General features: G+C 41.7%; 1 protein-coding gene across 2 annotated transcripts; it reads left to right on the top strand.

Moving 5' to 3' along the window:
- The first annotated feature begins 8,978 nt into the window (after positions 1 to 8,978).
- On the top strand, positions 8,979 to 25,594 carry LOC111859110 (tumor necrosis factor receptor superfamily member 14-like). 2 transcript variants are annotated; one of them, XM_072713543.1, is made up of 10 exons: positions 8,979 to 9,074; positions 10,258 to 10,355; positions 10,542 to 10,667; positions 10,757 to 10,915; positions 15,865 to 15,949; positions 16,110 to 16,264; positions 16,398 to 16,414; positions 16,593 to 16,645; positions 16,745 to 16,784; positions 25,036 to 25,594. In XM_072713543.1, the coding sequence occupies exons 1-9, from the start codon at positions 9,043 to 9,045 to the stop codon at positions 16,764 to 16,766; spliced, it is 747 nt and encodes a 248-aa protein (XP_072569644.1). In that variant the 5' UTR covers positions 8,979 to 9,042; the 3' UTR covers positions 16,767 to 16,784; positions 25,036 to 25,594. The 2 variants fall into 2 exon arrangements, with proteins under 2 accessions (XP_072569644.1, XP_072569643.1); XM_072713542.1 differs by lacking the exon at positions 25,036 to 25,594 and adding an exon at positions 18,237 to 21,944.
- The last annotated feature ends 1,169 nt before the right edge of the window (positions 25,595 to 26,763 follow it).

The raw sequence follows: 26,763 nt of genomic DNA, 5'->3' as shown, positions 1-26,763 counted from the left end.
GGATCTCCACTAGAGGGACGGAAACACGTGAACTCCACAAGCGAATCCGAACATGACGTTATGCAAACATGCATGGAGGTGGTACCAGATATTACATAATCGTCACACACAGAGGTTCACAAAAATCCGTACCGAGGGGGATCCGTTATGATCGCGGATCAGTTACGGTCTGCTTGAACTACTTGTATGTTTACTAAATTTGTAGCGATAAAGTTAGATAGATATTTATTGTAGGTGCTTGACAGTCATTCTGCTACATGAGATGCTCCAGCTCAAGGAATACAAACAGGATTTACTCGGACCAAAAGGCAGAGCAACGAATTCCTCTTGCTTGCCAGCTAACACTAGCTGACTAGACTAAGTTTTTCAAAGGCTTCCTTTGGGCATTTTTCCACCGCACAAAGTACGGTACTTTTGCTACGATACTTTAGCTTTTCCATTGACTTCCGGTCGAGTACCAGTACCGAAAGTTCGAGTACCGAAAGTGCCAAACCAGCTGGGGTACTTCTTTGGTACTTCGGGGTGGGAATTGCAAAAGTATTTGCTGTCGATTGGTTATGCAAATAGCCTGCCGCTGAAACACAAAATACACACAACGAACAGCGAGAAACGAAATAAAAAGCAGTAGAAACAAAAATATTTAAAGAGTAAAATGGAAGGATGGACAAACGAAAAACACAGGCTTTAATTGCCATATGGTCGGATGAACAGATCCAGCGGGATTTGGATGGCACGACTCAAAATAAAAAAGTATTTGCCGTAATAGCAAGCCACTTGGAAGAAATGGGGCACACGCGAAACACCGAACAATACCGCTTGAAAATCAAAAAACTTAAGCAGGGAAGTGAAGGATCTACAGGGAAGTGAAGGATCATAATAACATGTTTGAATTCAGCGAAAGAAATACCGCGCCGCGCTTTGTGATGACGTCAGTCTTCTTCTTCTTCTTCTTTGGAGTTTAACGGCGACTTGCATCCGTAAGTGTTGCACTACCGCCACCTTCTGGATGATTCTCCTTCGAAGTTTCTCCTCTCCATTTCCAGATTATTTCCTCCACATCTTATATTCTACCCAGCAAACCAGTAGTAGCTAGGAAATTACGAATGCTTTTCTTGCCTTGCCCAATCATGCCACTTTTCAATACATCTTTTATCCCTGCTCCACCCAATCCTCCTTTTCTTAATTCTTCCATCATTTTCCTCCGTTGTTCTTCATATCTTCTGCAATTTATAAGCACATGTTCTATGGTTTCAGGTGTCTGACAAACCTCACAAAAACCAGTAGGATGCTTCCCTATAATGTGTAATGTACTATTCAGGTTACTGTGTCCAATTCTCAATCTTGTCATTAGCGTTTCTTCTCTTCTAGGCCCTCCCCAGTTCCTTTCCGTTCCAACTTTATTTTGAATGCCATATAAATGTCTCCCTTTAGTTTCCCTATCCCACTGCTGTTGTCATTCTGTCACAGCTTCTTTCCAAACTATACTTTTCCCTTCAGCTTTTGACATTTTTATATATACTTCAATTTTATATTTTTTAGTTGCTTGCTTGGCTAGCTTATCCACCCTCTCGTTTCCCAAAATACCTATGTGAGCTGGGGTCCAAATAAGTTGAATCTCTTTACCTTTTCCTTTTATTCTCATATATGTCAGCAATATTGCATACACCAGATCCTGACGGCTATTGGACACCCCTGATCTGAGACTGTACAGTGCAGACAACGAATCACTTCCAATCAAGATTTTACTTACTTTTTCTTCCTTTCCAACCCATTCTAATGCCATCATGATGGCATATAGTTTGACTGTATACACACTCAGTTCATTCGATGTTCGTTTGCTTTCTTCACTTCCCTGGTTACCTATAACAATTGCAGATCCAGTCCTTCCAGATTCAGGATCTTTTGATCCATCTGTGTAAATCTGAATATGGTCTCCATACTTGTGTTCCACATATCTATAAAATTCATCTACTAGGTCTATATTATTATTTATTGATTTGATTTGCCGCAATTTAAAATCAACTTCCATGGTTTCTATTTTCCACACTGGACAGTCAGGCCATATCACAGTTGGACAGAACTCTTTTTCTCTCACCCCCAAATCTCTAGCTGCCTCATCTCCTACCCACCCAAAACTATTCTTTCGTACCCTTTCCATTTCCCAACAGGTTCGTAACACTTTCTTAGTGGGGTGACTGTCTCTATGTCCCTTCAAATTAATCCAATAATTTACAAGCAGTTGTTTACATTGAATGTGCAAAGGCAGTTCTCCCGCTTCCACTTGAAGCGCACATACTGGAGATGTTTTTACTGCACCTAAGCATAACCTTAAAGCTCTAGCCTGTATTTTATCAAGCCTCGTAAGTACAGATTTGGCTGCTGATCTGTACACCACACTCCCATAATCTATTTTTGATCTTATTAACCTTACATATATATATTTCAGTGATTGATGGTCTGCACCCCATTCCCGTCCTGTTAAACACCTCAATGTATTTATTACTTTTTTGCACTTATTCTCCACCTTCCTTATATGTTCCACCCAGGTTAACCTTGGATCAAAATGTAAACCCAGAAAGCAAAATGTAGTAACCTTCTCCAAATTATTTCCATATAATTTTAAATTAATCCCCTCATTAATTTTCTTCGTAGTAAAAAACATTACTTTAGATTTTTCAACAGAGAATTTAAAACTCCATTTTATTCCCCACCTCTCAGCCTGCTGGATACCTTCTTGCAGTTTCTTAACTATATACTCCACATTTCTTCCTCTTTTCCATATTGCCCCATCATCCGCAAACAAAGTGTCACGCCCCTCTCCGTCCGCTCCCGATGTGTGCCACGCCCACCTCATTACCTCCTGTTTCGCCCTGATTGTTCTCACCTGTCGCCTGTTCCGTTTACCTAGTCTCTTGTATTTAGTCCACGTCTTGAGTAGTTTTCCCCAGATCTGTCATCGTCAAGTCCCATGTGTGAGTCTCCGTCTGCTTCGTGTGCCAATAAACCCCGTTTTTGTCCGTCCACCTGGCTGCTCTCGCCTCTGCTTCCCTGCTCGCCGACTCGCACGCTGACACAAAGATCTCCCCATGTCCACTTGTATATTTCCATATATATCATTTATCATAACTGAAAATAATGTGGGACTTATCACAATCCCCTGAGGGGTTCCATTCTCTGCCACTTGTTTACTAGACATTATTTTCCCTATCCTAACCTGAATTGTTCTGTCTTTCAGAAAATCCCTAACCCAGTTAAAAAGCCTTCCTCTAATTCCCATTGTATATAACTTAATCATCAACCCCTCTCTCCATAGCATATCATATGCTTTTTCCACATCAAAAAAGACTGCTACAATTGTCTCTTTATTCACTTGAGCTTTCCTTACCTCATCTTCCAAGCATAACACTGCATCCATAGTACCCCTTCCTCTCTGAAATCCACTTTGACACTCAGTCACCATTCCTTGTTTTTCCATAACATACATTAGTCTCTCATTTATCATTCTTTCCATTAGTTTACAGATATGAGAGGTCAGGGCAATGGGTCTATAATTTGATGCCTTACTAGAATCTTTCCCAGGTTTCCTTACTGGTATAATAATGGCTTCTTTCCAACTTTTCGGCACTCTACCTGCTTCCCACACTTTATTGAATAGGACCAGTAACGTCTTCTTCCCCTCATCACTCAAATGCTTTAGCATTATATAGCAAATTTCATCTTTCTCCGGTGCAGACTTCCCAGTTTTTGCCAGTGCTTTGCTTAACTCTTCCATACTAAATGGTACATTTTGGTCACCGTCTTCTCTTCCCATTACTTTCAGTGCGTCCAGATTTTCAGTACTAGTTTTCTCTCTACCCCTCTTCCCTTCTTCAGATAAATTATTAGTGCTGTGAACTTGAGCAAACGTATTTACCAGCATTTCAGCCGTTTCTTCATTTGTCACTGCAACCTCATTCCCATTACTCAACACCGGGTAGCTCCAATCTCTCCTTTCTCCACCCATCTTTTTAATCATTGTCCACACGTCTCCTATTTGAGTACTGTTCCCAATTGAACTGCAGTAAGTCCTCCAACATATTCGTTTTGCTTGTCTTACCGTTTTCCTTACTATTGTTTGTGCGCATTTATACTGAACCATATGCATGAAATTGTGTGACCTTTTCATTACTTTAAACGCTTTATTTCTGTTTTGGACTGCTTTTTTACATTCATCAGTCCACCATGGCACTTCCTTTCTTATTACTTTACCTTGACTTTTTGGGACAGATTCTAGTGCTGCTGTTATTATACCCTGCCTTACAGTATGTTCAAACATTTCTATATCACCCTCATATTCAATCTGATTTAAATATTTGTCACTTTCTCTCTGAAATTTATCCCAGTCAGCTCTTTCAAACACCCATCTGCCTCCTCTTCCTTCATTAACTTGTGACATATTTATATTAATGTTACACAAAACTGGATAGTGATCACTTCCTACTGTTCCTTCCTTATACACATTCCAATTACACATCGCTGCCACACTGCTAGACACCAATGTGAGATCCAGAACAGACTCCCTTCCAGTCCTAACCTCTATTCTTGTTTTAGTTCCATCATTTAAACACACTAAATTTTTCTCCTCCAGTAACTCTTCTATCACTTGCCCATTAATATCCATTTTTTCACTTCCCCACAATGTATTATGTGCATTGAAGTCCCCACACCATATAACATTACTACTACCTTGTCCCTCTATTTCCTCAAGGTGATTTACTTGTAGTCGTCTACATGGATTATAAAAATTTATAATTACAAATTTCTTCCCCCCACCCCATACTTCCACTGCTACATACTCATATTCACTCCCTACACCTACCACCCTGTGCGGCACCCCTTGTTCCACAAAAGTAACACATCCCCCTCCACCACCTTTTACCCTATCCTGTCTAATTGCTACATACCCATATATAACAAAATCCAAATGTGGTTTCAGCCAGGATTCCTGAATACACATAACGTCTGGTTTGTCTTTCCAATTAGCAATAGACTGTTTGAACTCCTGCCCGTTTGCAATCAGGCTCCTTGCATTCCAGTGAAAGAGCAACATTAATACAGTAATTAATCCACACGTTACCTCTTGACTAGACTGCACACTTAGTTCATCCCTCACCTCTTCCCATTTCAAACCTACCATATCTAGGTGATTTATCGCTGCTTTTACTATAATCTGGATTCTTTCTGTTTTAGATCTGCTTTCAGCTGTAGCATTTATTACTCCTGCTATAAATGTCACCAGTTTCTTCTTCTCTTCCCACAGATCTTTACGTTCTTGTCGGACTTCTCTTGTCGTGCTCTCCATACAGTCCCTTTCACGACTCTTATTTTCTTTTCCTGACCTTTCAACAGCCTCAGAATAAGAAAGGTTTTCCTTTACTCTCATTTGCTGTATTTTCACTTGCTTTTTCATCATTTCACATCCCCAAAATGCAACACTGTGATTCCCTCCACAGCTACAACACTTTGGCTGCACTTCTTCCCCACATTTCCCATACTCGTGGTCTCCACTGCACCTGGCACATCTTCTTTGTCCTTTGCAAACCTTAGCCACATGTCCAAATTCTTGCCAGTTATAGCATCTCATTGGCTTAGGCGTATATTCCCTCACACTATATCTCAGAAATCCATAATATACCTCTTTCGGCACTTCCTTTGATTCAAATACAACCAAAACCAAAAGTGTCAACTTTGTCAACTGCCCTTGTCAATCTTACAGTGCTTTTAACTGACTTGTTTTGCACCTTCAAGTCCTCAATTAGCCCTTTTATATTTACAGTAAGAGGAATTCCATATACACTCACCTAAAGGATTATTAGGAACACCTGTTCAATTTCTCATTAATGCAATTATCTAATCAACCAATCACATGGCAGTTGCTTCAATGCATTTAGGGGTGTGGTCCTGGTCAAGACAATCTCCTGAACTCCAAACTGAATGTCAGAATGGGAAAGAAAGGTGATTTAAGCAATTTTGAGCGTGGCATGGTTGTTGGTGCCAGACGGGCCGGTCTGAGTATTTCACAATCTGCTCAGTTACTGGGATTTTCACGCACAACCATTTCTAGGGTTTACAAAGAATGGTGTGCAAAGGGAAAAACATCCAGTATGTGACAGTCCTGTGGGCGAAAATGCCTTGTTGATGCTAGAGGTCAGAGGAGAATGGGCCGGCTGATTCAAGCTGATAGAAGAGCAACTTTGACTGAAATAACCACTCGTTACAACCGAGGTATGCAGCAAAGCATTTGTGAAGCCACAACACGCACAACCTTGAGGGCGGATGGGCTACAACAGCAGAAGACCCCACCGGATACCACTCATCTCCACTACAAATAGGAAAAAGAGGCTACAATTTGCACGAGCTCACCAAAATTGGACAGTTGAAGACTGGAAAAATGTTGCCTGGTCTGATGAGTCTCGATTTCTGTTGAGACATTCAAATGGTAGAGTCAGAATTTGGCGTAAACAGAATGAGAACATGGATCCATCATGCCTTGTTACCACTGTGCAGGCTGGTGGTGGTGGTGTAATGGTGTGGGGGATGTTTTTCTTGGCACACTTTAGGCCCCTTAGTGCCAATTGGGCATCGTTTAAATGCCATGGCCTACCTGAGCATTGTTTCTGACCATGTCCATCCCTTTATGACCACCATGTACCCATCCTCTGATGGCTACTTCCAGCAGGATAATGCACCATGTCACAAAGCTCTAATCATTTCAAATTGGTTTCTTGAACATGACAATGAGTTCACTGTACTAAAATGGCCCCCACAGTCACCAGATCTCAACCCAATAGAGCATCTTTGGGATGTGGTGGAACGGGAGCTTCGTGCCCTGGATGTGCATCCCACAAATCTCCATCAACTGCAAGATGCTATCCTATCAATATGGGCCAACATTTCTAAAGAATGCTTTCAGCACCTTGTTGAATCAATGCCACGTAGAATTAAGGCAGTTCTGAAGGCGAAAGGGGGTCAAACACCGTATTAGTATGGTGTTCCTAATAATCCTTTAGGTGAGTGTATTACCCCCTTACTGCCACCCATTCTTCTTTCCCCTACTCTTACTACTGTGACTATTTAAATTTTTCCCATACTACTCATCTTCATTGCCTTTTCCATCTGCTCCACACTATTACAACCTACAAGTAAATTTCCATCTCCCAAGATTCTTGCATATGTTACTTCTCCTACTTGTCCTCTTATTATTTTCGTTAATTTAAGTGGGTCCATCCTCTTAACTCCTCCCTCTCCTTCAAATCGTACCACTACATTAAACAATCTTTCTACATGACACTCTCCTTCACCATCCCTACCTTCACTTTCCGTTCCAGGTGCGCTAGCCTCACCTTTTTTCTTTCTCTTACGACTTGTACCCTTCCTTACTGAATGTCCTCTCCTTACTTCTTCCCAATCACTTTCTCTCCCCGCATCACTACCAGTCCCCTCTTGCTCAATATATTCCATACCATCCGTTCTCTTCCCCGCCATCTTGCTAAAATTGATATAACGTGGCCGATGCAGAAGTTGCGGGGAAACACCGCTACCGGACCTATACAGGCCGTCGGCCGATGCCTCCCACACCACTCCCCAATCGACTCACCACCAACTTTCACTGTGACTTCCAATCTTAGGATCAGAAATCTTTGTATTCAATCCACTGCAATCCGCCTGGCGCAAGCAAGCAGAGACTCCTCCACTCCAATGATGTCAGTCAGGGGCGGTCACTGATTATGTCATTTGGCGCCGGTACCAGTTTTTACGCAAGCGGAAAACCGACACAAAAAAAGTACCATACTTTTTGTACTTTGTGGAAGTACCGAAAGTACGGTACCTGGTGCGGTGGAAAAGCGCCCTTTCTATTCCTGTTGCCTCTCACCATTGGTTTTTACAAGGAGGAACATCGCATTTTGAGCCCATTTTTATATTTTCACCAAATACATTAATTTACTTTGGTCTTAATTATGGTTGCTTTGATTTTCTAATTATTTATATTTTTACATTTGCATATGTCTGGTGTGACAATCATATAAAATATTTCACCATTGAAATACATGTGATTCTTCATCATTGTTACCCAGTTAATTGTACTATTGTTCGATTTAAGAAGGATATCAATACCACATGTTCCTTTGGTCGTAACTGTGAAGAAACAATAGTTCATCTATCATGGGAATGTAAATATTCCTATTTGTTTTGGATAGACCTCAGTAACCTTATAAACAAAATCCTAGATCCTAACTTCATATTAAAATCTGCGGATGTTTCCTGGCAGTCCCCAAGACCAGTAATTTAAGCCCAAACAAAAGTTATATTGTCAACCTGCTTTTAATCACGTTTAAATTCCACATACACACTGTTTAAGAAATCATATTGTTATATATGACTACATCCTGTGAAACTTCTAAAGCAGTCAAGACCTTGTCCCTTTGTAATGATTTTAACCTATCTCAAAGCTTGATGTAATTTCTGACGATCCACTGTACTGTCACACGCTTTAACTATTAAAAAAAAGCTTTTTTAAAAAAGGAGGGAAGTCTACATCCTTTTTAGAACCGAACGCAGCCAGCGATGGATGTTGTTCTTGTCCCACTACAAATATCAAGGATATATCCATATAATCTACGGATACACCAGTAACATCCTATCAAGAGCCGCGTACGAATGAATCTCATGATTCCTTGCATCTCAAGTTTTTTTGAGCAAACCGTTCTAACTAAAACCGCAAGTACGATCTTGCAAAACAAGCAGGGTGGGGAAAATTCATAGCTGACCTACGTAAAGCCAGTACAGAAATAGAAAAAACATCAGTGCAATATTATTTTAATCAACACTTATTCTAGATGGGGTTCTTTTCCCTCATAAAATAATTTGACAAATACATCTGAAACATGATATTGTATCCACTAGAATTCAGTTTTTATTTTTTTTTTCACAGGGACTTACCCAAGCGGCTTACAGACGCCTTATTTCCGGAAACGGGTAAATTTCTAAAATTCCTTCTTCGAAATGGCCTGGATTACGTTATGTATTGTACCTGGGTGAGTTCAAACTGGGAATAAAACTGGGCTTTTTTTAAACAAAAAAACATCGTGAAATTCGACTTACAGGGAAAAAAACAGTACCAGTGTTATAATTACGTCGAATGGGTGTATTCTCCGTCACTAAAATAATGATAACATCAACATAACTTCCCTGCCGACATTGTGATAAGTTCGTTTGCTATATAAAAACCTTCGTGTCGATGTTTTCATCAGATATTTCGGAAAATACAAAATAAGTGGTGTAATGCTCGTTTCGGTTCCCTTCCAACTCGGACCTCTTTGTAGCTGATTAGCAGACCAGTATCTTCAGTCGACGCTGTTTCAGTTTTAGAGACTGTAGTGTAGATATTTAATATTCGGTTCATTATGTTGTCCATGAGCGCCCGTCGAATAGCTGCGAATCCCTCTAACATCAGTGCTTACTGTCCTGTGAAAATAGTCTAGCAACACTGGCAGCTGATTGTCAATACATGTTTTTATTGCTAATAAAATAAATTCAAAACTGATGCTAATAAATACGCGTACACGTAGCGTTAAATATTGTGACGGCGCAGGGGCTGGTCGACAGGACCAATTAATTATGCACTTTACCGACATGCACTGCATTGCACTGCGCATATCTGTAAATACAGTAATTCATGTGTTTATTCATGGATTTTTGTTGTAAATATGAGACACCGTAACCGTGTCATGTTTACTGTGTAATGTGTGTGTGTGTTTTTTTAGCGGCCGTGAACCTGACTGTCGCTTTTATTAACTTACATGTTTGTGCTGCTAGCTGGCAACAAATAAAGGAAACAATTTTCTCCTTTCAAATAATTATTTTGATTAAAATGTCTCATTTATTTTCCACAGTGTAAATATATTACCTTCATGAAGTAAAAATTATTCCATCTACCGTTCCATCTTCATGCAGCGGTGCAGGAGCACTTCATCCGCTTCTGCGTTGTGATAACACTGTAGTAAATAAATATAAAATGGGGGGGGGGGGGGCATGAAGTGACGTAAGATTATGCCTAATCTGATCTACGAAACCACTGAGCAACAATTCACAAAGGACCGATATGAATCAGAATCAGCAGGGCATCGCCATAGCACCCAGTGGTTAAAAAAACAGTATATCCCTTTATATTGTCTTGCAGATGTAACGCTATGTACTTCATTGTTACTGTGTTTACAGGACCTTTGTCTTGTTGTCTCTGATGGCTTCTGGACAAAAATGTGGCCCCGCAGAATACGAAAGTCACGATGCTGAATGCTGTCCCATGTGTGGAATAGGTAGTTTTACTTATAGACTTAATTTCTTTATCAAACGAACAAAACAAATGTTTTAGCTGGCCATTTGAAGTAAGCTGCAAGTTTGATGAATTTTTGATGCTGTTTCAAAGTGACGTTGAAATTTTAATTAATTTGTAATTTCATAAATTAGATTTATTAATAAAACTTTTGTTTTCTTAATATAAGGTATGATTGTCTTGAAAGACTGCACATCGGATTCAAGCACAACATGCAGACCTTGTGTTGACCAAACATATATGGATGAACCTAATGGTCTGAAACGCTGCTCTCAGTGCAAAATTTGTGATTCAGGTGAGATGAATTTTCCTCAGTATAATAATTTTTATTTCAACTAGATTAAAGTAAAATAATATTGTTTTACCTGTGATCTGCTTTTTCAGGGCAAGGGCTTTATGTCTTCAGAAAATGTACCACAATTAGCAACACAGTCTGTGATGTTCTGGATGGATTTTATTGTGGAGCATTTTCAGGAGATAATGAATGCAGCTTCGCATTAAAACACAAGTCTTGTCTCCCTGGTCAGAAGATTGAAACACCAGGTAAGAATGTTACATTCCCCCTTAATCCCTTACATTCTAAAATTTCTTGCATTACCTAAACAAGCAAAAGCACTCAACACTGCTGGCCCAGGGTTTTTATATATATATATATATATATATATATATATATATATATATATTTGACAGGTTCAGAAATGACAAAGGTACACTGTAACTCTCAGTAGCATTATTGGATAATGCATTCTCATTAATTATCCAATAATGCTACTGAGAATTACAGTACACAATAAATGTGGATATACAAATAATGTATGAATAGAGTGCAGTTTAGTTCAGTGTCATAGGTGTAATATGGCAGGTGGGTGGGGAGTGAGGAAGTAGCAAATGGAGGAGGGGTCATTAATTGTACGACACTCCACCCTGCCAGTGCACTGGAGCTGGTAATGTCTGGGGATGGTTGTTATGCCTGGGTGACTCCTCGATGACTGTATTTTAGTATTATGCTATTTGCCTACTCTCACTTTATATGTTATGGCATCATTTATAACAAATACATGTAAATGTTCTTTGGAGGTTAGGTATAACTTGTCACAAAGCATAAATACAAGTCTAAATATCATGGTTGAAAAACGTTTCTTACTTGGTTCCAACATTTGAGTTTCAACCACAGCTTAAGTACACAAGGCACAAGTAAAACTTGTAAATTGTAAATTGGCTCCAACAAAGAGATTCAGCTTCATATTAACCCTGTCCAGGATCGAGTGGGCATTGAAAGACAGCTAAATTAGAAAATTAAACTGTACCATAAATGAACAATTCTCCCCATGTGTGGTGAATACTGGAAACACGCAGCTGAAAACCAACTTTTCTCCATTCCCACTAGTCACATTAAGTACCTGGGTATAATTATTTCCATGAAACTGGCAGTTGTTTCACCTAAATTTTACTCCATTAATAACAACAATAAAAATGACTTAAACCGCTGGATAAACTTACCGCTTTCATTAATTGTCAGAACAGCAATTATAAAAATGAATACATTACCAAAAATCAATTACCTTTTCACAATGAATGCCGACCCAGCCTACCACTAAATGGTTCAAGTCACTAAATTCCATAATATGCAAATTCTACTGGAAAAATAAAACACCCCCGAATCGAACTGGTCATGTTACAGAAACATAAAATTCAAGAAGGATTTTCAAAATTGTTATTTGGCAAATCCACTAAGGTATATCTGCAATTGGATTCACCCAAACTATCAGAACAGCTCATGGCTAGAAATAGAACAAACAGAATGTAAAGAAATTTCAGCCTCCGATCTTCCATTCCATAGTACTACTATAAAACCACAGCTGCTTCAATAACATCATAATTGCGACAAGTTTGACTGCCTGGTTGAAAATCAGCAAAAACTTCTAACATACACTGAGACCCTGTAAATACACTCCAGTATGGCATAACCTGGACTTTATATTCAACAAAAAAACAGTTTAACACATGGATACTGTCACGCTCAGCGGACGAGCGGTGCAGGGAAGCAGGAGAGAGCAGTCAAAACTTCGGGAAAACGAGGTTTATTGCTCTCAGAACAGACGAGTAGGGACATCCACGGACAATGCACGACAATACAATGCCGGATCTGGCAGACAAGGGGAGACGCGGACTGATATACACAGGACTAGGTAAACGGAACAGGCAACAGGTGAGAACCATCAGGGCTGAACACGAGGTAATGAGGGGGGCGTGGCACACATCGGGATCGTACGGAGCGGGATATGACAGAACCCCCCCCCAAAGGCGCGCACACCGGGCGCGCCAGAGGAGAGGCGACGGACGAGACGAACCGGGAAAACAGGACCTGGAAAACAAAGCAGAACGTCAACCAAAACCAGGGAACAGAACGGAGACACAGAACAAGAACAGGGACGAGACGAAAGACAAGAGACGACACAGAACAGGGAAGGCGGACAGACAAACCAGGAAGGGAGACACAGAAGGAGGGGAGAAAGGCGGAACAAAAGGGCCAGGAGTGAACGGAGGAGACAGAGAGGGACGAGGAACAGAGACAGGCGGGACTAACGGAAAGGGAGGAGGAACAAGGGGAGCACGAGGGAGCCCAAGCGGGCGACGGGCAGCGGCCGGAGGGGCCGCAGGCGGGAGGAAGAAGGGAGCTGAAGGGGACCACCCAGGGGCCAAGGGAACGGGACGAGGGAGTGACGGAGGGGACACGGAGGGAGCAGGAGGGAACACCAGTGCAGGCGGGCAGGAGGGGGAAGCCGCGGCAGGCGGAGGCGCAGCCGGAGCCGGCGAAGGCGCCGTCCGACGCACCGCCGGAGCAGGGGGGCCTGGAGGCGACCGACATGGAGCCGGAGGAGGGACCGAGGACCGGCACCGAGGATCCAGGGGAGGACCCGACGGCGACCGCCGACCCCGAGCCGGAGGACCCGCAGGCGGCCCCGGAGCCCCAGCCAAGGCGAGCGAGGGCGAGCCAGGGGGCAGGGCGGGCGGGAACCGGGCCCCACGCCTATGGCCCCGTCCCTTTCGGGACACTGACAGGCGGGGTCCTAAGGGGCGTCGGCTTTGCCGGGGTAAGGGTGAGGGAGTCAAGGCCTTCACAGAGGCAACAGGCAGGGCAGTCAGAGCCGCGGGCGTGGCCGCAGGCGGGACAGTCAAAGCCGCGGGCAGGACAGCCAGAGCCGCGGGCGTAGCGGCGGCCTCAGGCGGGGCCGCGGGCAGAGCGGCGGCCTCAGGCGGGGCCGCGGGCAGAGCGGCGGCCTCAGGCGGGGCCGCGGGCGGGGCCGGCTGGACAGGCGAGCAGGGCTGGGCCGGCTGGACAGGCGAGCAGGGCTGGGCCGGCTGGACAGACGAGCAGGGCTGGCCGGACAGGACAGGCGAGACGGGCAGAACCGGCGAGCAGGGCTGGCCGGACAGGACAGGCGAGACGGGCAGTTCCGGTGCCGGCAGGACGGGTGCCTCCATCGTGCGGCCAGCAGGGGGCGCCTCGGCGGGCGCCGCCATCACGCGGCCAGCAGGGGGCGCCTCGGCGGGCGCCGCCATCACGCGGCCAGCAGGGGGCGCCTCGGCGGGCGCCAGGTCAGCAGGGGGCGCCTCAGCGGGCGCCGCCAGCACGCGACCAGCAGGGGGCGCTGCAGGCAGGACAGGCGGGTCAGATGGGACAGGCGGGTCAGGCAGGACAGGCGGGTCAGGCAAGACAGGCAGGACAGGCAGGACAGGCGGTGCCGCGGGCAGAGCGGCGGCAGCTGCAGCCGGCAGTGCAGCCGCGGGCAAACCGGCTCTAGAGACCCGGGGAATCGCGTCTCTCACCGGGCTGATCCCTTTTCCGTGCAGGCGTTCCGGCCGGTACGGATATGCCTCCCGCGGTGGCGGCAGCTCACCAGGGACGCCGAGCAGGCGGGTAGCGGCGAAGTCATCCCAGGGCAGCGGTGAGCCATCATGCTCCCTGGCTAACTCCCAGGCGGGGAGCAGAGTGCAAGCCCCCAGGAAGAGCGACGGAGCCTCCTCCTGCTGCACTCTGTTCCGCCGCTTCTTGCCGCTGGCAGGCGAAAGCGGAGCCACCGCGAACGCTTCGTCCTGGCTCCGGGCGACGCGTTCGCCTCTCAGCCGTGCGAGGCGCTTGCTGAGACGGCATAGGAGCTTGCGTGCCCGCTCGAGCGGGTACTGCTGTCCTGGCGGGCGCTCTTCCGCGAGGAGGTCCGCGCCCCGGGTGGCCAGCTCCAGGGCTACAGGATCCTCCAGTACTGTTGGTTGGGAGCGCCAAAACACGAAGTCTTGCAGGAGACCGAGCCGGTGGTGCTCGGTCTCCCGCGTCGTGTTGTCTGGGAGATCCGGCATTCTGTCACGCTCAGCGGACGAGCGGTGCAGGGAAGCAGGAGAGAGCAGTCAAAACTTCGGGAAAACGAGGTTTATTGCTCTCAGAACAGACGAGTAGGGACATCCACGGACAATGCACGACAATACAATGCCGGATCTGGCAGACAAGGGGAGACGCGGACTGATATACACAGGACTAGGTAAACGGAACAGGCAACAGGTGAGAACCATCAGGGCTGAACACGAGGTAATGAGGGGGGCGTGGCACACATCGGGATCGTACGGAGCGGGATATGACAGATACAAAGCGGCGTCACACACCTCCAACACCTTTTCCAGAATGACACCTTCATTACTTTTCAATATTTAGTCAAGAAGTACGACATCAGGATAGAAGCACTCCTTCAGTACCTCCAATTAAAGACTGAACTAAAATCCATTCATTTTCTGTACATATGTGTACACTGCATGTCTATTACCCAAGATGACTATTATGACCCTGCTTCTGCCCTCCTGTTCAGCATTTTGGGCAAGAAGTCATTAACAGAGATTTTCTTGTATAGAACTGTAGTATTCCACTATCTCCAACCCTCTGTTTACTTGGAGATCTTTCGATAATTAACCGACCAATCCAAAATTGAAAACCCATGCTCACTGCTTTAACTGTTGCCAAGAAAACTATACTGATTAACTAGAAAAGCTGACCTACATTAAACGTCACACTAGGGTTAGGGCCATTCCAGAATGTAAATCGGGGGGGATTTTTATTTTTTTAAATTCTGGATTAGTTTTTGTTTAGAAGCCAGACAAGCTGGACAGCTCCTTTACCTTGTTAGCACTGTCAGCTCTATAGGCAGCTGTTGATAGATTGGTAGCTGTGTTGCATAGATAGACAATAGAAACCGGGCCAGCAGCTGTTACCTTGTGCAGGAGAACAGCAAGCCTTCCTTACTCTTTCTGCAGTTTATAGTTGAAAATATTCCGAAAACTTAGATAACATTCCTGCTGAATTTCATGTTGAAACTTTTAAAGTTGTGCAGACTTAAAGCAACACACCCAAGTTAATAAAACAACAGAAAGAAACAAAACACATAGGAGCTGCTATTGCTGGCTGATGATGAGTTTTGCTCATTAACAATTACTCACTTCTGAAGGATCAAAGACGAGAGATGTGGAGTGTGAGGATTGTCCATCCGGCTCTTACTCAACACAGGGTGTAAATTGTACACCATGGACAAGGTGAGTAAGCCTTTCTTAAATGTGAGAGATTTTGTAATTTAGTGGAGTGTTATACCTGTCAGTCTCTGCTTTCTGCTCACTTGTTTCATGAAGTAACAGTCATGAATGTGCAGTGTTTCATATGTTTGCCAGTCATTTAAATAATTTTGTTCATTTTCAGCTGTAATGATGATGAGGAGAAGATTGAAGATGGAAGCAAACAGAAAGACGTTGTTTGCCAAAAATCACCCGAAAGATACAGAATTTCTCTGTATTTTGCCATCACATTATTTCTGATTGCTTTAATTGGATTATTTCTGTTACTTTATGCAAAAGGTCAGTCAATGTCTTTCTGAGTTTTCAGAAGTAGCTTTGCAATGTTTTCTACTTTGTACATTTGTTAAATTTTTTCTATTTTAATAGCAGTTCAAGTGATGTGGGTATTGTTTTTTTCTGTTGTAAATTACAGATAATTTAATATTGAAGGTAAGTTATTTTCTTTGTTGAATTGCTGCTATGATTTTTTTAAATACAATAATACTGTTAGTAGTTATTAGTACTGATGAAAGGCATTTCTGATTTTGTTCTTAAAGATCCTGTTTTTATCAGTTATATTTCTTCAGATTTATTTGTCTAGAAAGTAATATTCTATCCCTTTGACCAGCATCCAGTACAAGAATCAGACAGAAAGCGAAAGACAGGCAGAACGAGATCCTGGTATTCTTCACTAATTTCCTTTCAACAATTACAAAAAATGTCATTTTCATCACGATCATATTTTTTCTAGCAAATTAAAATGTTGCATTTTGTTTTTAGTGACAACAATGAAGCTACGTGAGGATTTTTTCTTCAAAAAGTATGTGATTTTTTTTATGAATTGTTAGTGTTTTAAGTCTTTACATTTTTATATTAAATTTATACATGTTTACAACTTACATTCATTACATCCACAAAACATGCTTTAGATTAAAGCTGGCCATTGTGTTGTATGGATCCATGAATTACAAACATTAGCATTAATGAAGTTTTTACCTTCTATCTATCCGTCTTCCAGCCACTTATCCTGGTCTGGGTTACTGGGTGTTACATTGCATAGTTTCCACAAATTAATGAATGCTTTTGTGATATATTAACTCTTTTGATAAGTGTGCTTGACTAGTTATTTGTGTAATAATGACTGAAAATAATTATTTTCTTACTACTTCTGAAATTAATCACTAATGTAATGACAGTAGGATACACTAGTTTCTGATCTTTAGAATTCTTGCAACTGTTACTGTAGAGCAGGGGTGTCATACTCAATCACACGGGGGGGCCAAAACTCAAAGCACACTTTAGGTTGCGGGCCGAACAGGATAAACATTTATTGAACAGACTAAAACTAAACGTTTTTTGAACATAAATATGAATCGAAACAGACAGGATACAATATTATTCCGAAATAAACTTTAACTTAAAATATTTTGCTCTCCATAAAAATATCTCCTGTCAAAATTATGCAAATTTAAAATATGAATATGTTGCAAAAAAAATACTTTTGCCATACAGTGTATGTTATATTTAATTTGGCTCAACTAGTTTGTTTACATTACATATATTGGTTCACCAAATATAAAAACTAACAAGTGTGACAATTGCATCAACTACAATCCTATACTATCCCAGGAGGCACACCTGGCATAATGCCAGTCCCTCACATGGCACACATCATTAAATGGCAATTTAGAAACACCAATTCACTTAGGTGCAGATTTTTAGACTTTTGGCTAATGCTTTAATTGACGGGGCACAAATATTTAGTAATAACTCAGTTACTACTGAAGTACAAATCATGAACAAATATAGTCACTCCTTGAGATAAAAGATGCATCATGTTTGATGAACAAACATGATATTAGTATTTCACTTGTGTTATTCATTACTTGTTCCTTCAGTAGTTCACAAAATCTCCCAGAATTAACAGATATATTAAGAAATATAATAACTGCTGGGGTTAAAAGATGTATCATGATTTATTCATGATGAATAAACATGAGATCAGCATGTAACTACGTCTTAGGTTGTGGTTAATTAATACTTAAGTAATACCATAATACTATATTACTTCTGCCTCGTCAAGTAAAGTGTTACTATTTTTGTTATAAAGCCTGCTGAAACTGCAGTCTCAATGAAAACATTTTTCCCCATTCTCTGCCCTTTGTTGCCTTGCACCACTCGCATAAAACTTTATTTCATCCCGGTGTCATTCCAGCCTTGTCTCTCTCTAATTGTTCATTAAGCGTTCCTAATTGCTCTCATTCCATTACAGGGAAAAGCCTAACAAGAAGCTAATCATGCCCCATGCTATACAAACCAATGCCTTTGCGAAAGAACACAGACAGTGTCCTGATGTTCACAGCTTGTTAAAGTCCATAACACCTGTTTTTGCAAGGACAAAAGTCTTGTCATGTCTTTTAATGATTCAACCAATCACAGATTTGAGGTTCACCTGTGAAAATACTGTAATTAACATAATCCCAGGTGTGTATAAAAAGATCCCCAGCAAACCAGACCTTCACTTGAAGTGCAACCTGACTTCTAACAACATGCCAAAGATTCAACCACAGACCAAGTCTGCTGAGGTGTCAGACAGGATTGTCATTAATGTATCCAAACATCAAGTGGAGAGGATTAAAAAAAAGATATGAAGAAACTGGTGATGTTCATGACAAGCCCAGGTCAGGCAGACCACATAAGACAACTCTTCGAGAGGACCATTTGTTGCTTCGAAAGTCCAGGGCCAACCCTTTTTCAACTGCAGCAGAGCGACATCAGAACTGGTCACCTGAAACCGCTGTGTCTACAAGAACAGTTTCTCGAATTCTCGCACGCAGTGGTCTCCATGGCCGAATTAGTGCACAGAAACCAGCATGAATGAGAACACAACAAAAAAAGCGTGTTGAATTTGCCAAGGCCCACAGCTTGCAGCAAGGATGGACAGTGGCAAAGTGGCAGAAGGTTGATTTTTCTGACGAATCATCCATTGAACTGCATACCAAATGCTGCAAATACTGCAGGAGACCTGTTGGAACCCGTATGGACCCAAGATTCACCCAGAAAACAGTCAAGTTTGGTGGAGGAAAAATCATGGTTTGGGGTTACATCCAGTATGGGGGTGTTCGAGAGATCTGCAGAATGGATGGCAGCATCAACAGCCTGAAGTATCAAGACATTTTTGCTGCCCATTACATTCCAAACCATAAGAGGGGGCAAATTCTGCAGCAGGATGGCGCTCCTTGTCATACTTCAGCCTCCACATTGAAGTTCCTGAAACTGACGAGGATCAAGGTGCTCCAGGATTGGCCAGCCCCGTCACCAGACATGAACATTATTGAGCATGTCTGGGGTAGGATGAAGGAGGAGGCTTGGAAGACGAAACCAAAGAATCTAGACCAACTCTGGGAGTCCTGCAAGACTGCTTTCTTTGCCATTCCAGATGACTTCATCAACAAGTTATTTCAGTCATTGCCAAGACGTATGGATGCGGTCCTCCAAGCTCATGGAAGTCATACATGTTATTAATTCTTTCTTCCAAGGCACCATGACTTTATATTCTGATGTTATTGTAGCATGTTTGTGTATTCTAAATAAAGTATATGTATAATTTCTACATTATTTTTGTATATGACAAGACTTTTCTCCAGGCAAAAGTTGACCTTTCTGTCCTAATTACATGACAAAACTCAATGAATGATGAAAAACTTTATTTTGGTATAATAAGCATAATCTAGAGGGCTTTGCCTTTCTTATAAGCCATTTCTGATTCCAACTGATTAACTACAGGTCAAGTTATTATTTGTTGTTCCTACAACTTGGTTAAGTGACAAGACTTTTGTCAGGCACTGTAGAGCAAAGTACTTAACTAGGATTATTCTATGAAAATGAATACTCTGGATTAAAGTGTTGGCTAAAAGACAATACGTGACTACATCTGCCTGATCAAGGCACCTACACTGGGGATGGATAGGACTGTAGATAGCCAATACAGGCCAGATAAGAACAGAAGTTGATATGGTGGGTAGATTTATACATAACTCATAGTTTGCTTTACAGAATGGCCTGGTTCATGTTTTATGGATATTGTATGCAGTGTTGGGGAAAGTTACTTTTAAATGTAATATATTACAATACTGAGTTACTCCCCCCAAAAAGTAACTAATTGCATTACTTAGTTACTTTTTATGGAAAGTAATGCGTTATATTACTTTTGAGTTACTTTTGCGTTACTTATTTCTTACCTGGCTAAAGCTTTATGTTGTTCAGGCGTTAGACGTGTTTTTTTGACTAAGAAATTCAGCATTCAACAACAGCCTTTATAACCTCACCTCCGCACATCTGCAGGTCCTTGAGCAAAACCCTCAACCCCCAGCACACATATATAGAATAATAATATAGAATTATATAATATTCTCAGAATGTGTTAAATTTTTATTTTTGTTTTGGTAGGCTATGGCCTACATAAAGTAAATTCACTGTCCAATGAGATCATAAAGAGTGCAATATAGGCTAGATAATTGCCATTGTGAAATAAGTTATATTAGGGCAAAAGACATATCTTAAACATTTAAAATGTTTAATAACTTTTTAGAGAACAATGAAATTGTACTACAGAACAAACAACATCCCCAATTAAACATAAATCTTTCAGCTATAATTTGAAAAATTTCTTGACATAGCCTAAACAAATGTATAAGCTGATTGCAATAGACCAAAACTCTTGAGTTTTCTACTAAGTGTCCTCAAACAAAAATTAGTTTTCATCCTGACGCCGTGGGATATTTGTAGCAAAATTCAATGCGGCTTTGAAAATGCATTCCGAGCTGACCACGCCCACCCTACGGCAATCATGCCTCTGTGAAATTTCTTATTTACTCAAGTGATCTGAATTCCTTAGTTCAATTTTTATCAGATTATTCAAGTCAGCCTATGTGTTTCTATGATGCTTCAAAAACATTATTTCTCTGTTCACGCTCCACTTCATCTGCCAATGAATCCAATGATCTTATCAGATCTCCAGCCGCCATGTTTCAAACGATCTAAACGTAACGCGCTTCCGCCAATCCCCGCCTTAACGCAATGATTGCCGTAGGGTGGGCGTGGTCAGCTCGGAATGCATTTTCAAAGCAGCACTGAGTGCGTGATTCTACGTGACTACGTTCGTTTTAATTAAATATTTTTTTAAGCAAATTAATTAAAATAGAAAAGTAACTCAAATATTAATGTGTAAATTTATAAAGTAATGCGTTATATTACTCGTTACGTAAGAAAAGTAATATTATTACGTAACGCACGTTACTTGTAACGCGTTACCCCCAACACTGATTGTATGATATGTGGTATCTGCAGCACGGCCCCTAAAATTGTCCCCCCATGTGAAGGGCCAGAGACTCATTTACAGTAACATGTTAAGCATTAAATGGTAAATCTTACAAATGACTCTACAACATCCATCCATCTTCTGTTTATCCTGGTCTGTTTTTTTTTTTCGTGCGCATATCTTGGGAGGTTGACAGTAATCAATAATTCCATTAACTGTATATAACATTGCATATAGTAGAATTTTGGGTCTAGGAATATTTTTGTACCATACTGAATGCCCATGTTTGGATTTTGCATTTTTTATCATGTTAAAAGATATTACTAAAGATATTAGTGATTTAGGCCTACACAGAGAACTGCTTTTACACACCAAACCTGTAATTATACACAGGTCTGCAGCTAACACAGTTAATATTAGGCACAGTAGAAATGTTGGCCATCTCTCAATTTTTAAATGTTTTTTTGTAACATTTTAAAAATCATTGTACATTTTTCTGGCTGTGTTTTTATATGTCAAAATTGCAAAACTGATGTTATTGTCCTGTTTCAGCTGTAATATGATGAATGCAGTGTCAGCCTGAAATTAAAATTTGTTTTCAGTTTGTTAATTTTAGGGGAAAAAATGTTACCGATCAAATAAACTCGTACGTGATTTTGACTGGATGGTTTCGTTGAATTCTGTCAATAATGTGTCATTTTGTTAGTCTTCGGTCTTCCCGATAATCTTCATGATAATATGCGTGTTTACAGTATTTTGTATTGAAATACAATTTTCCTATGTATTATGTTACCGCATCCTCACACAAAGCACCTAAGCTGTGATATGGGTACTCTGCCATCTCGATCTTCTGTCTACAGAAACCACGTTCATTTTGTCATTTGATCTTTGAGGTGCTGGACAGCCACCAGATCAGTGCTGCATAGCTACAGACGTGGAAAAAAACAAAGCAAAGATATCAAAGAGTGTAACTGATACTAAGGGAGGACTGACAAGGGATCAATAAACAAGGAAAAAATCGGAACCACAAACGCTACAACGGAAAGGAGCATCTATAGACGCTAGAAGACAAGAGGGCGTCACCAGACCCGGCGCCACGGGGGGACGTAAGGGGGCGTCGCCCCCTCAGAGGGATAATGCCGCCCCCTCTGTTAAAATAAGCTCTTATTGACCTTATCAAAAAAATAATTTAAAAAATCATTTAAAAAGACTAATATATAAGTTAGACCACTATAGTTAGCTTAAAAAATTAATTCTACATTTTACATACGTGTCGGTACGTTTTAGACTAGATTTTCAAATCCAGGCACTTGATTGGTCAATTGGGTGAGCGGGAGCAAACCAACTCGTTGACAACTTTGGGTTTTAGCAACTGGAAACATGCCACGGACACGGCAAAAGGGTTTAACGGACATGCCAATAGTGAAGAACATCAAACATGCGTGCCTTTTGCGTCACTCAGCTCTGCGGGCTGAATGTTATATACGCGCTGCGGTTTCTGAAGCGACTTAAGTGCGTAGCGCACTGAGATAATACATATTTTGTAAAGGTCTGCGACGCCAAGAGCGAAAGCCCCCGGATATTTATTGGAACTTGGTATCTGAAGAGGTGAACAAGAAACACGCTACAACTATGTTATCGTTTGTGTTAGTTGTGTTTGGGGTTGCACTGTAGCCTATGTTAACAGCCGTTATACAACTTAGCGTGCAACTTCTGCCAATAGAGTGAGGACAACAACGATGGAAGATGCAACTCCAGCTCCCCCTACAGATGTAATATGAAAATTACATGGGCTTGCGGGTCCTGTTCAGAATGTGCGTGCTTTGTCTCGATAAACTAGGATATACCTGAACTACATGTACAGTCCCGATTAAAAGTTTAAGACCACTTGAAAAATGGCAAAAAATCATATTTTACATGGTTGGATCTTAACAAGGTTCCAAGTAGAGCTTCAACATGCAACAAGAAGAAATGGGAGTGAGACAAAACATTTTTTTGAGCATGCATTGAAAACAACGCTTAAACTGAAACAGCTGATCAAAAGTTTAGGACCACACCTCCAAAAAAAACCCCGTAAACCCCCCCCCAAAACAGAAATCATATCCTAGTTTATCGAGACAAAGCACGCACATTCTGAACAGGACCCGCAAGCCCATGTAATTTTCATATTACATCTGTAGGGGGAGCTGGAGTTGCATCTTCCATCGTTGTTGTCCTCACTCTATTGGCAGAAGTTGTACGCTAAGTTGTATAACGGCTGTTAACATAGGCTACAGTGCAACCCCAAACACAACTAACACAAACGATAACATAGTTGTAGCGTGTTTCTTGTTCACCTCTTCAGATACCAAGTTCCAATAAATATCCGGGGGCTTTCGCTCTTGGCGTCGCAGACCTTTACAAAATATGTATTATCTCAGTGCGCTACGCACTTAAGTCGCTTCAGAAACCCATTATTAGGAACACCATACTAATACGGTGTTTGACCCCCTTTCGCCTTCAGAACTGCCTTAATTCTACGTGCCATTGATTCAACAAGGTGCTGAAAGCATTCTTTAGAAATGTTGGCCCATATTGATAGGATAGCATCTTGCAGTTGATGGAGATTTGTGGGATGCACATCCAGGGCACGAAGCTCCCGTTCCACCACATCCCAAAGATGCTCTATTGGGTTGAGATCTGGTGACTGTGGGGGCCATTGTAGTACAGTGAACTCATTGTCATGTTCAAGAAACCAATTTGAAATGATTCGAGCTTTGTGACATGGTGCATTATCCTGCTGGAAGTAGCCATCAGAGGATGGGTACATGGTGGTCATAAAGGGATGGACATGGTCAGAAACAATGCTCAGGTAGGCCGTGGCATTTAAACGATGCCCAATTGGCACTAAGGGGCCTAAAGTGTGCCAAGAAAACATCCCCCACACCATTACACCACCACCACCAGCCTGCACAGGGGTAACAAGGCATGATGGATCCATGTTCTCATTCTGCTTACGCCAAATTCTGACTCTACCATTTGAATGTCTCAACAGAAATCGAGACTCATCAGACCAGGCAACATTTTTCCAGTCTTCAACTGTCCAATTTTGGTGAGCTCATGCAAATTGTAGCCTCTTTTTCCTATTTGTAGTGGAGAAGAGTGGTACCCGGTGGGGTCTTCTGCTGTTTTAGCCCATCCGCCTCAAGGTTGTGCATGTTGTGGCTTCACAAATGCTTTGCTGCATACCTCGGTTGTAACGAGTGGTTATTTCAGTCAAAGTTGCTCTTCTATCAGCTTGAATCAGTCGGCCCATTCTCCTCTGACCTCTAGCATCAACAAGGCATTTTCGCCCACAGGACTGCCGCATACTGGATGTTTTTCCCTTTGCACGCCATTCTTTGTAAACCCTAGAAATGGTTGTGCGTGAAAATCCCAGTAACTGAGCAGATTGTGAAATACTCAGACCGGCCCATCTGGCACCAACAACCATGCCACGCTTAAAATTGCTTAAATCACCTTTCTTTCCCATTTTGACATTCAGTTTGGAGTTCAGGAGATTGTCTTGCCCAGGACCACACCCCTAAATGCATTGAAGCAACTGCCATGTGATTGGTTGATTAGATAATTGCATTAATGAGAAATTGAACAGGTGTTCCTAATAATCCTTTAGGTGAGTGTAGGTATGAAAAGAAGACACAATGGCAAAATATTTAAGTAGAATGACTTCAACAAAGTATGAGAAATATTAACTATTCAACCAATTTTACAGGGCAGCCCAATGAGAAGAGGGCTGCAGTCACTCATCTCCTACTTGGAGGAGTCCAGTTCGGAGCAGATGTCCAAGTAATTCAGTCACCATCTCCAGAAGACCAAGCTGCTGGGTGACGTGGAGCTGCAGGACAGAGAATCACAGAAAAACTGTCCTTATGTCCACAGTGATGGATCTAAGCTGCACTGGCTTGCATAAGTTGGATCAGTGAATTGATCCATGTGATACCAGAGAGGAAAGATGGAACAAGGACTTTATATTTGAAAAAGTATTTTACAATATGAGGAATAAAATGAATAAAAAGGAGAAGAAGCAGAAAAACAAGGTAGACATTGAGTTTGGAGAAAGTGGAATATGTAGCCAGAGATGACAGCACAACCTTTTTGTACTGTGGGGGAGGGAGTGCCATAAAAGCTTCTCCTGTAGCTCAATAAACAGAGCGTTACAGTAATAATCTAAACATCATGGGTTTGTATCCCAGGGAGCACACACAGACTGTTTCTGTCAGTCATAAATCATTTTGGCTCAAAGCAAAAAATAAAACAAACTTATGATTTGAGTTTTCCATGTCTTACAGATATTTAAACCACTTTTTTTTTTTTCTACATTTTTGTTTCCGATGTGCTTCACTATTCAGTAAGATGAATTAATATGTAGATATGGGCCAAAGCCTAGATCTGCCACTTGCCAACCTCTAAGTGTCGTCATGGTTATAGTCAGCACACACAGTTTCTGTTCCATAATCCATGTCTCATTGGAGACATGGATTATGGATTATCACCTTGGATGAGGTGAACTTGTGTCTTAAAGGAGCCCATAGTGAGTGATTCTGTGTATGAACGTGTGCCCTGTAATGGCCTGGCATCCCATCCCATCCACTGCCGTGTGCTCTGTGCTTCCTGTGATTGGCTCCAGACTCCCCACAACAGTGCACTGGACAAGCTGTTACAGAAGATGGATGGATTATTAATTTGCTACAGATAGTTTAATAGCTACACCAAAAACTTTGATGGTTTAAATTATTAACACACACACATATATATTTTTCTTAGGTAAAAATTTGAATAAAACAAAAGTAAGATCATTTTCAGAATCTGCTTCCGAATCTGCTTTATCAGTGACCCTGACCAGGGTAAGTGTTTAGAAAATGGGTCAGTTAGCAGTAAATTATTTTTCCACTATTGTCTCACTCTGCTCAAAATCTCAAAGAATAAATTATACGACAAATTACATTTGAATATCAACCTAAGATTAATCCAGCCTAATTAAGCACTCACTGGAAACAGGGATGCAGGGTATGACATGCATTTTGGGAAAGAGGTCAAGATCACAAAAAAATGTATAATAATTCACAGACCCATCTGATGTCAAGCAATATTTAATTGCTGTAAACATCACTTCGATCAGAACTTGTAAGTTGCATAATATGAAGTTAAGATTTGAATCCATCTCTCCATACTTGTGAGGACAGCAACATATAACATTACTGGTAATCTATAGACTGTTATCAAAACACAATCAGGAAAACTCACCTGTAGAAAGATTCATATTATATAAAAATACAGTTTCTACATTATACAGGGTACATAAGTTTATATGGCATTAATGTATGGTTACATTTATGGATAAAGTCAGTTAATGCTGTCTCTCCTTTGAAGAGCCTTTCTGTGGTCATCCAGTACAAACCCCTGAACAGCTAGCAAAATGTCCGTTTGTCAGTGTCACACA

This window comes from Paramormyrops kingsleyae, chromosome 6 (assembly GCF_048594095.1).
Source record: "Paramormyrops kingsleyae isolate MSU_618 chromosome 6, PKINGS_0.4, whole genome shotgun sequence".
Taxonomy (NCBI): Eukaryota; Metazoa; Chordata; class Actinopteri; order Osteoglossiformes; family Mormyridae; genus Paramormyrops; species Paramormyrops kingsleyae.
This window is presented reverse-complemented; position numbering and strand designations above follow the sequence as displayed.

What these genes read in the sequence shown, in the direction of transcription:
- LOC111859110 (XM_072713543.1), top strand. Translation starts at nt 9,043, where the DNA reads ATGGCCTGGATTACGTTATGTATTGTACCTGG. An exon ending in TCAGAAGATTGAAACACCAG is followed by an intron (nt 10,916 to 15,864) that starts GTAAGAATGTTA and finishes TCACTTCTGAAG; the next exon opens with GATCAAAGACGAGAGATGTG. An exon ending in ACAGGCAGAACGAGATCCTG is followed by an intron (nt 16,646 to 16,744) that starts GTATTCTTCACT and finishes TTTTGTTTTTAG; the next exon opens with TGACAACAATGAAGCTACGT.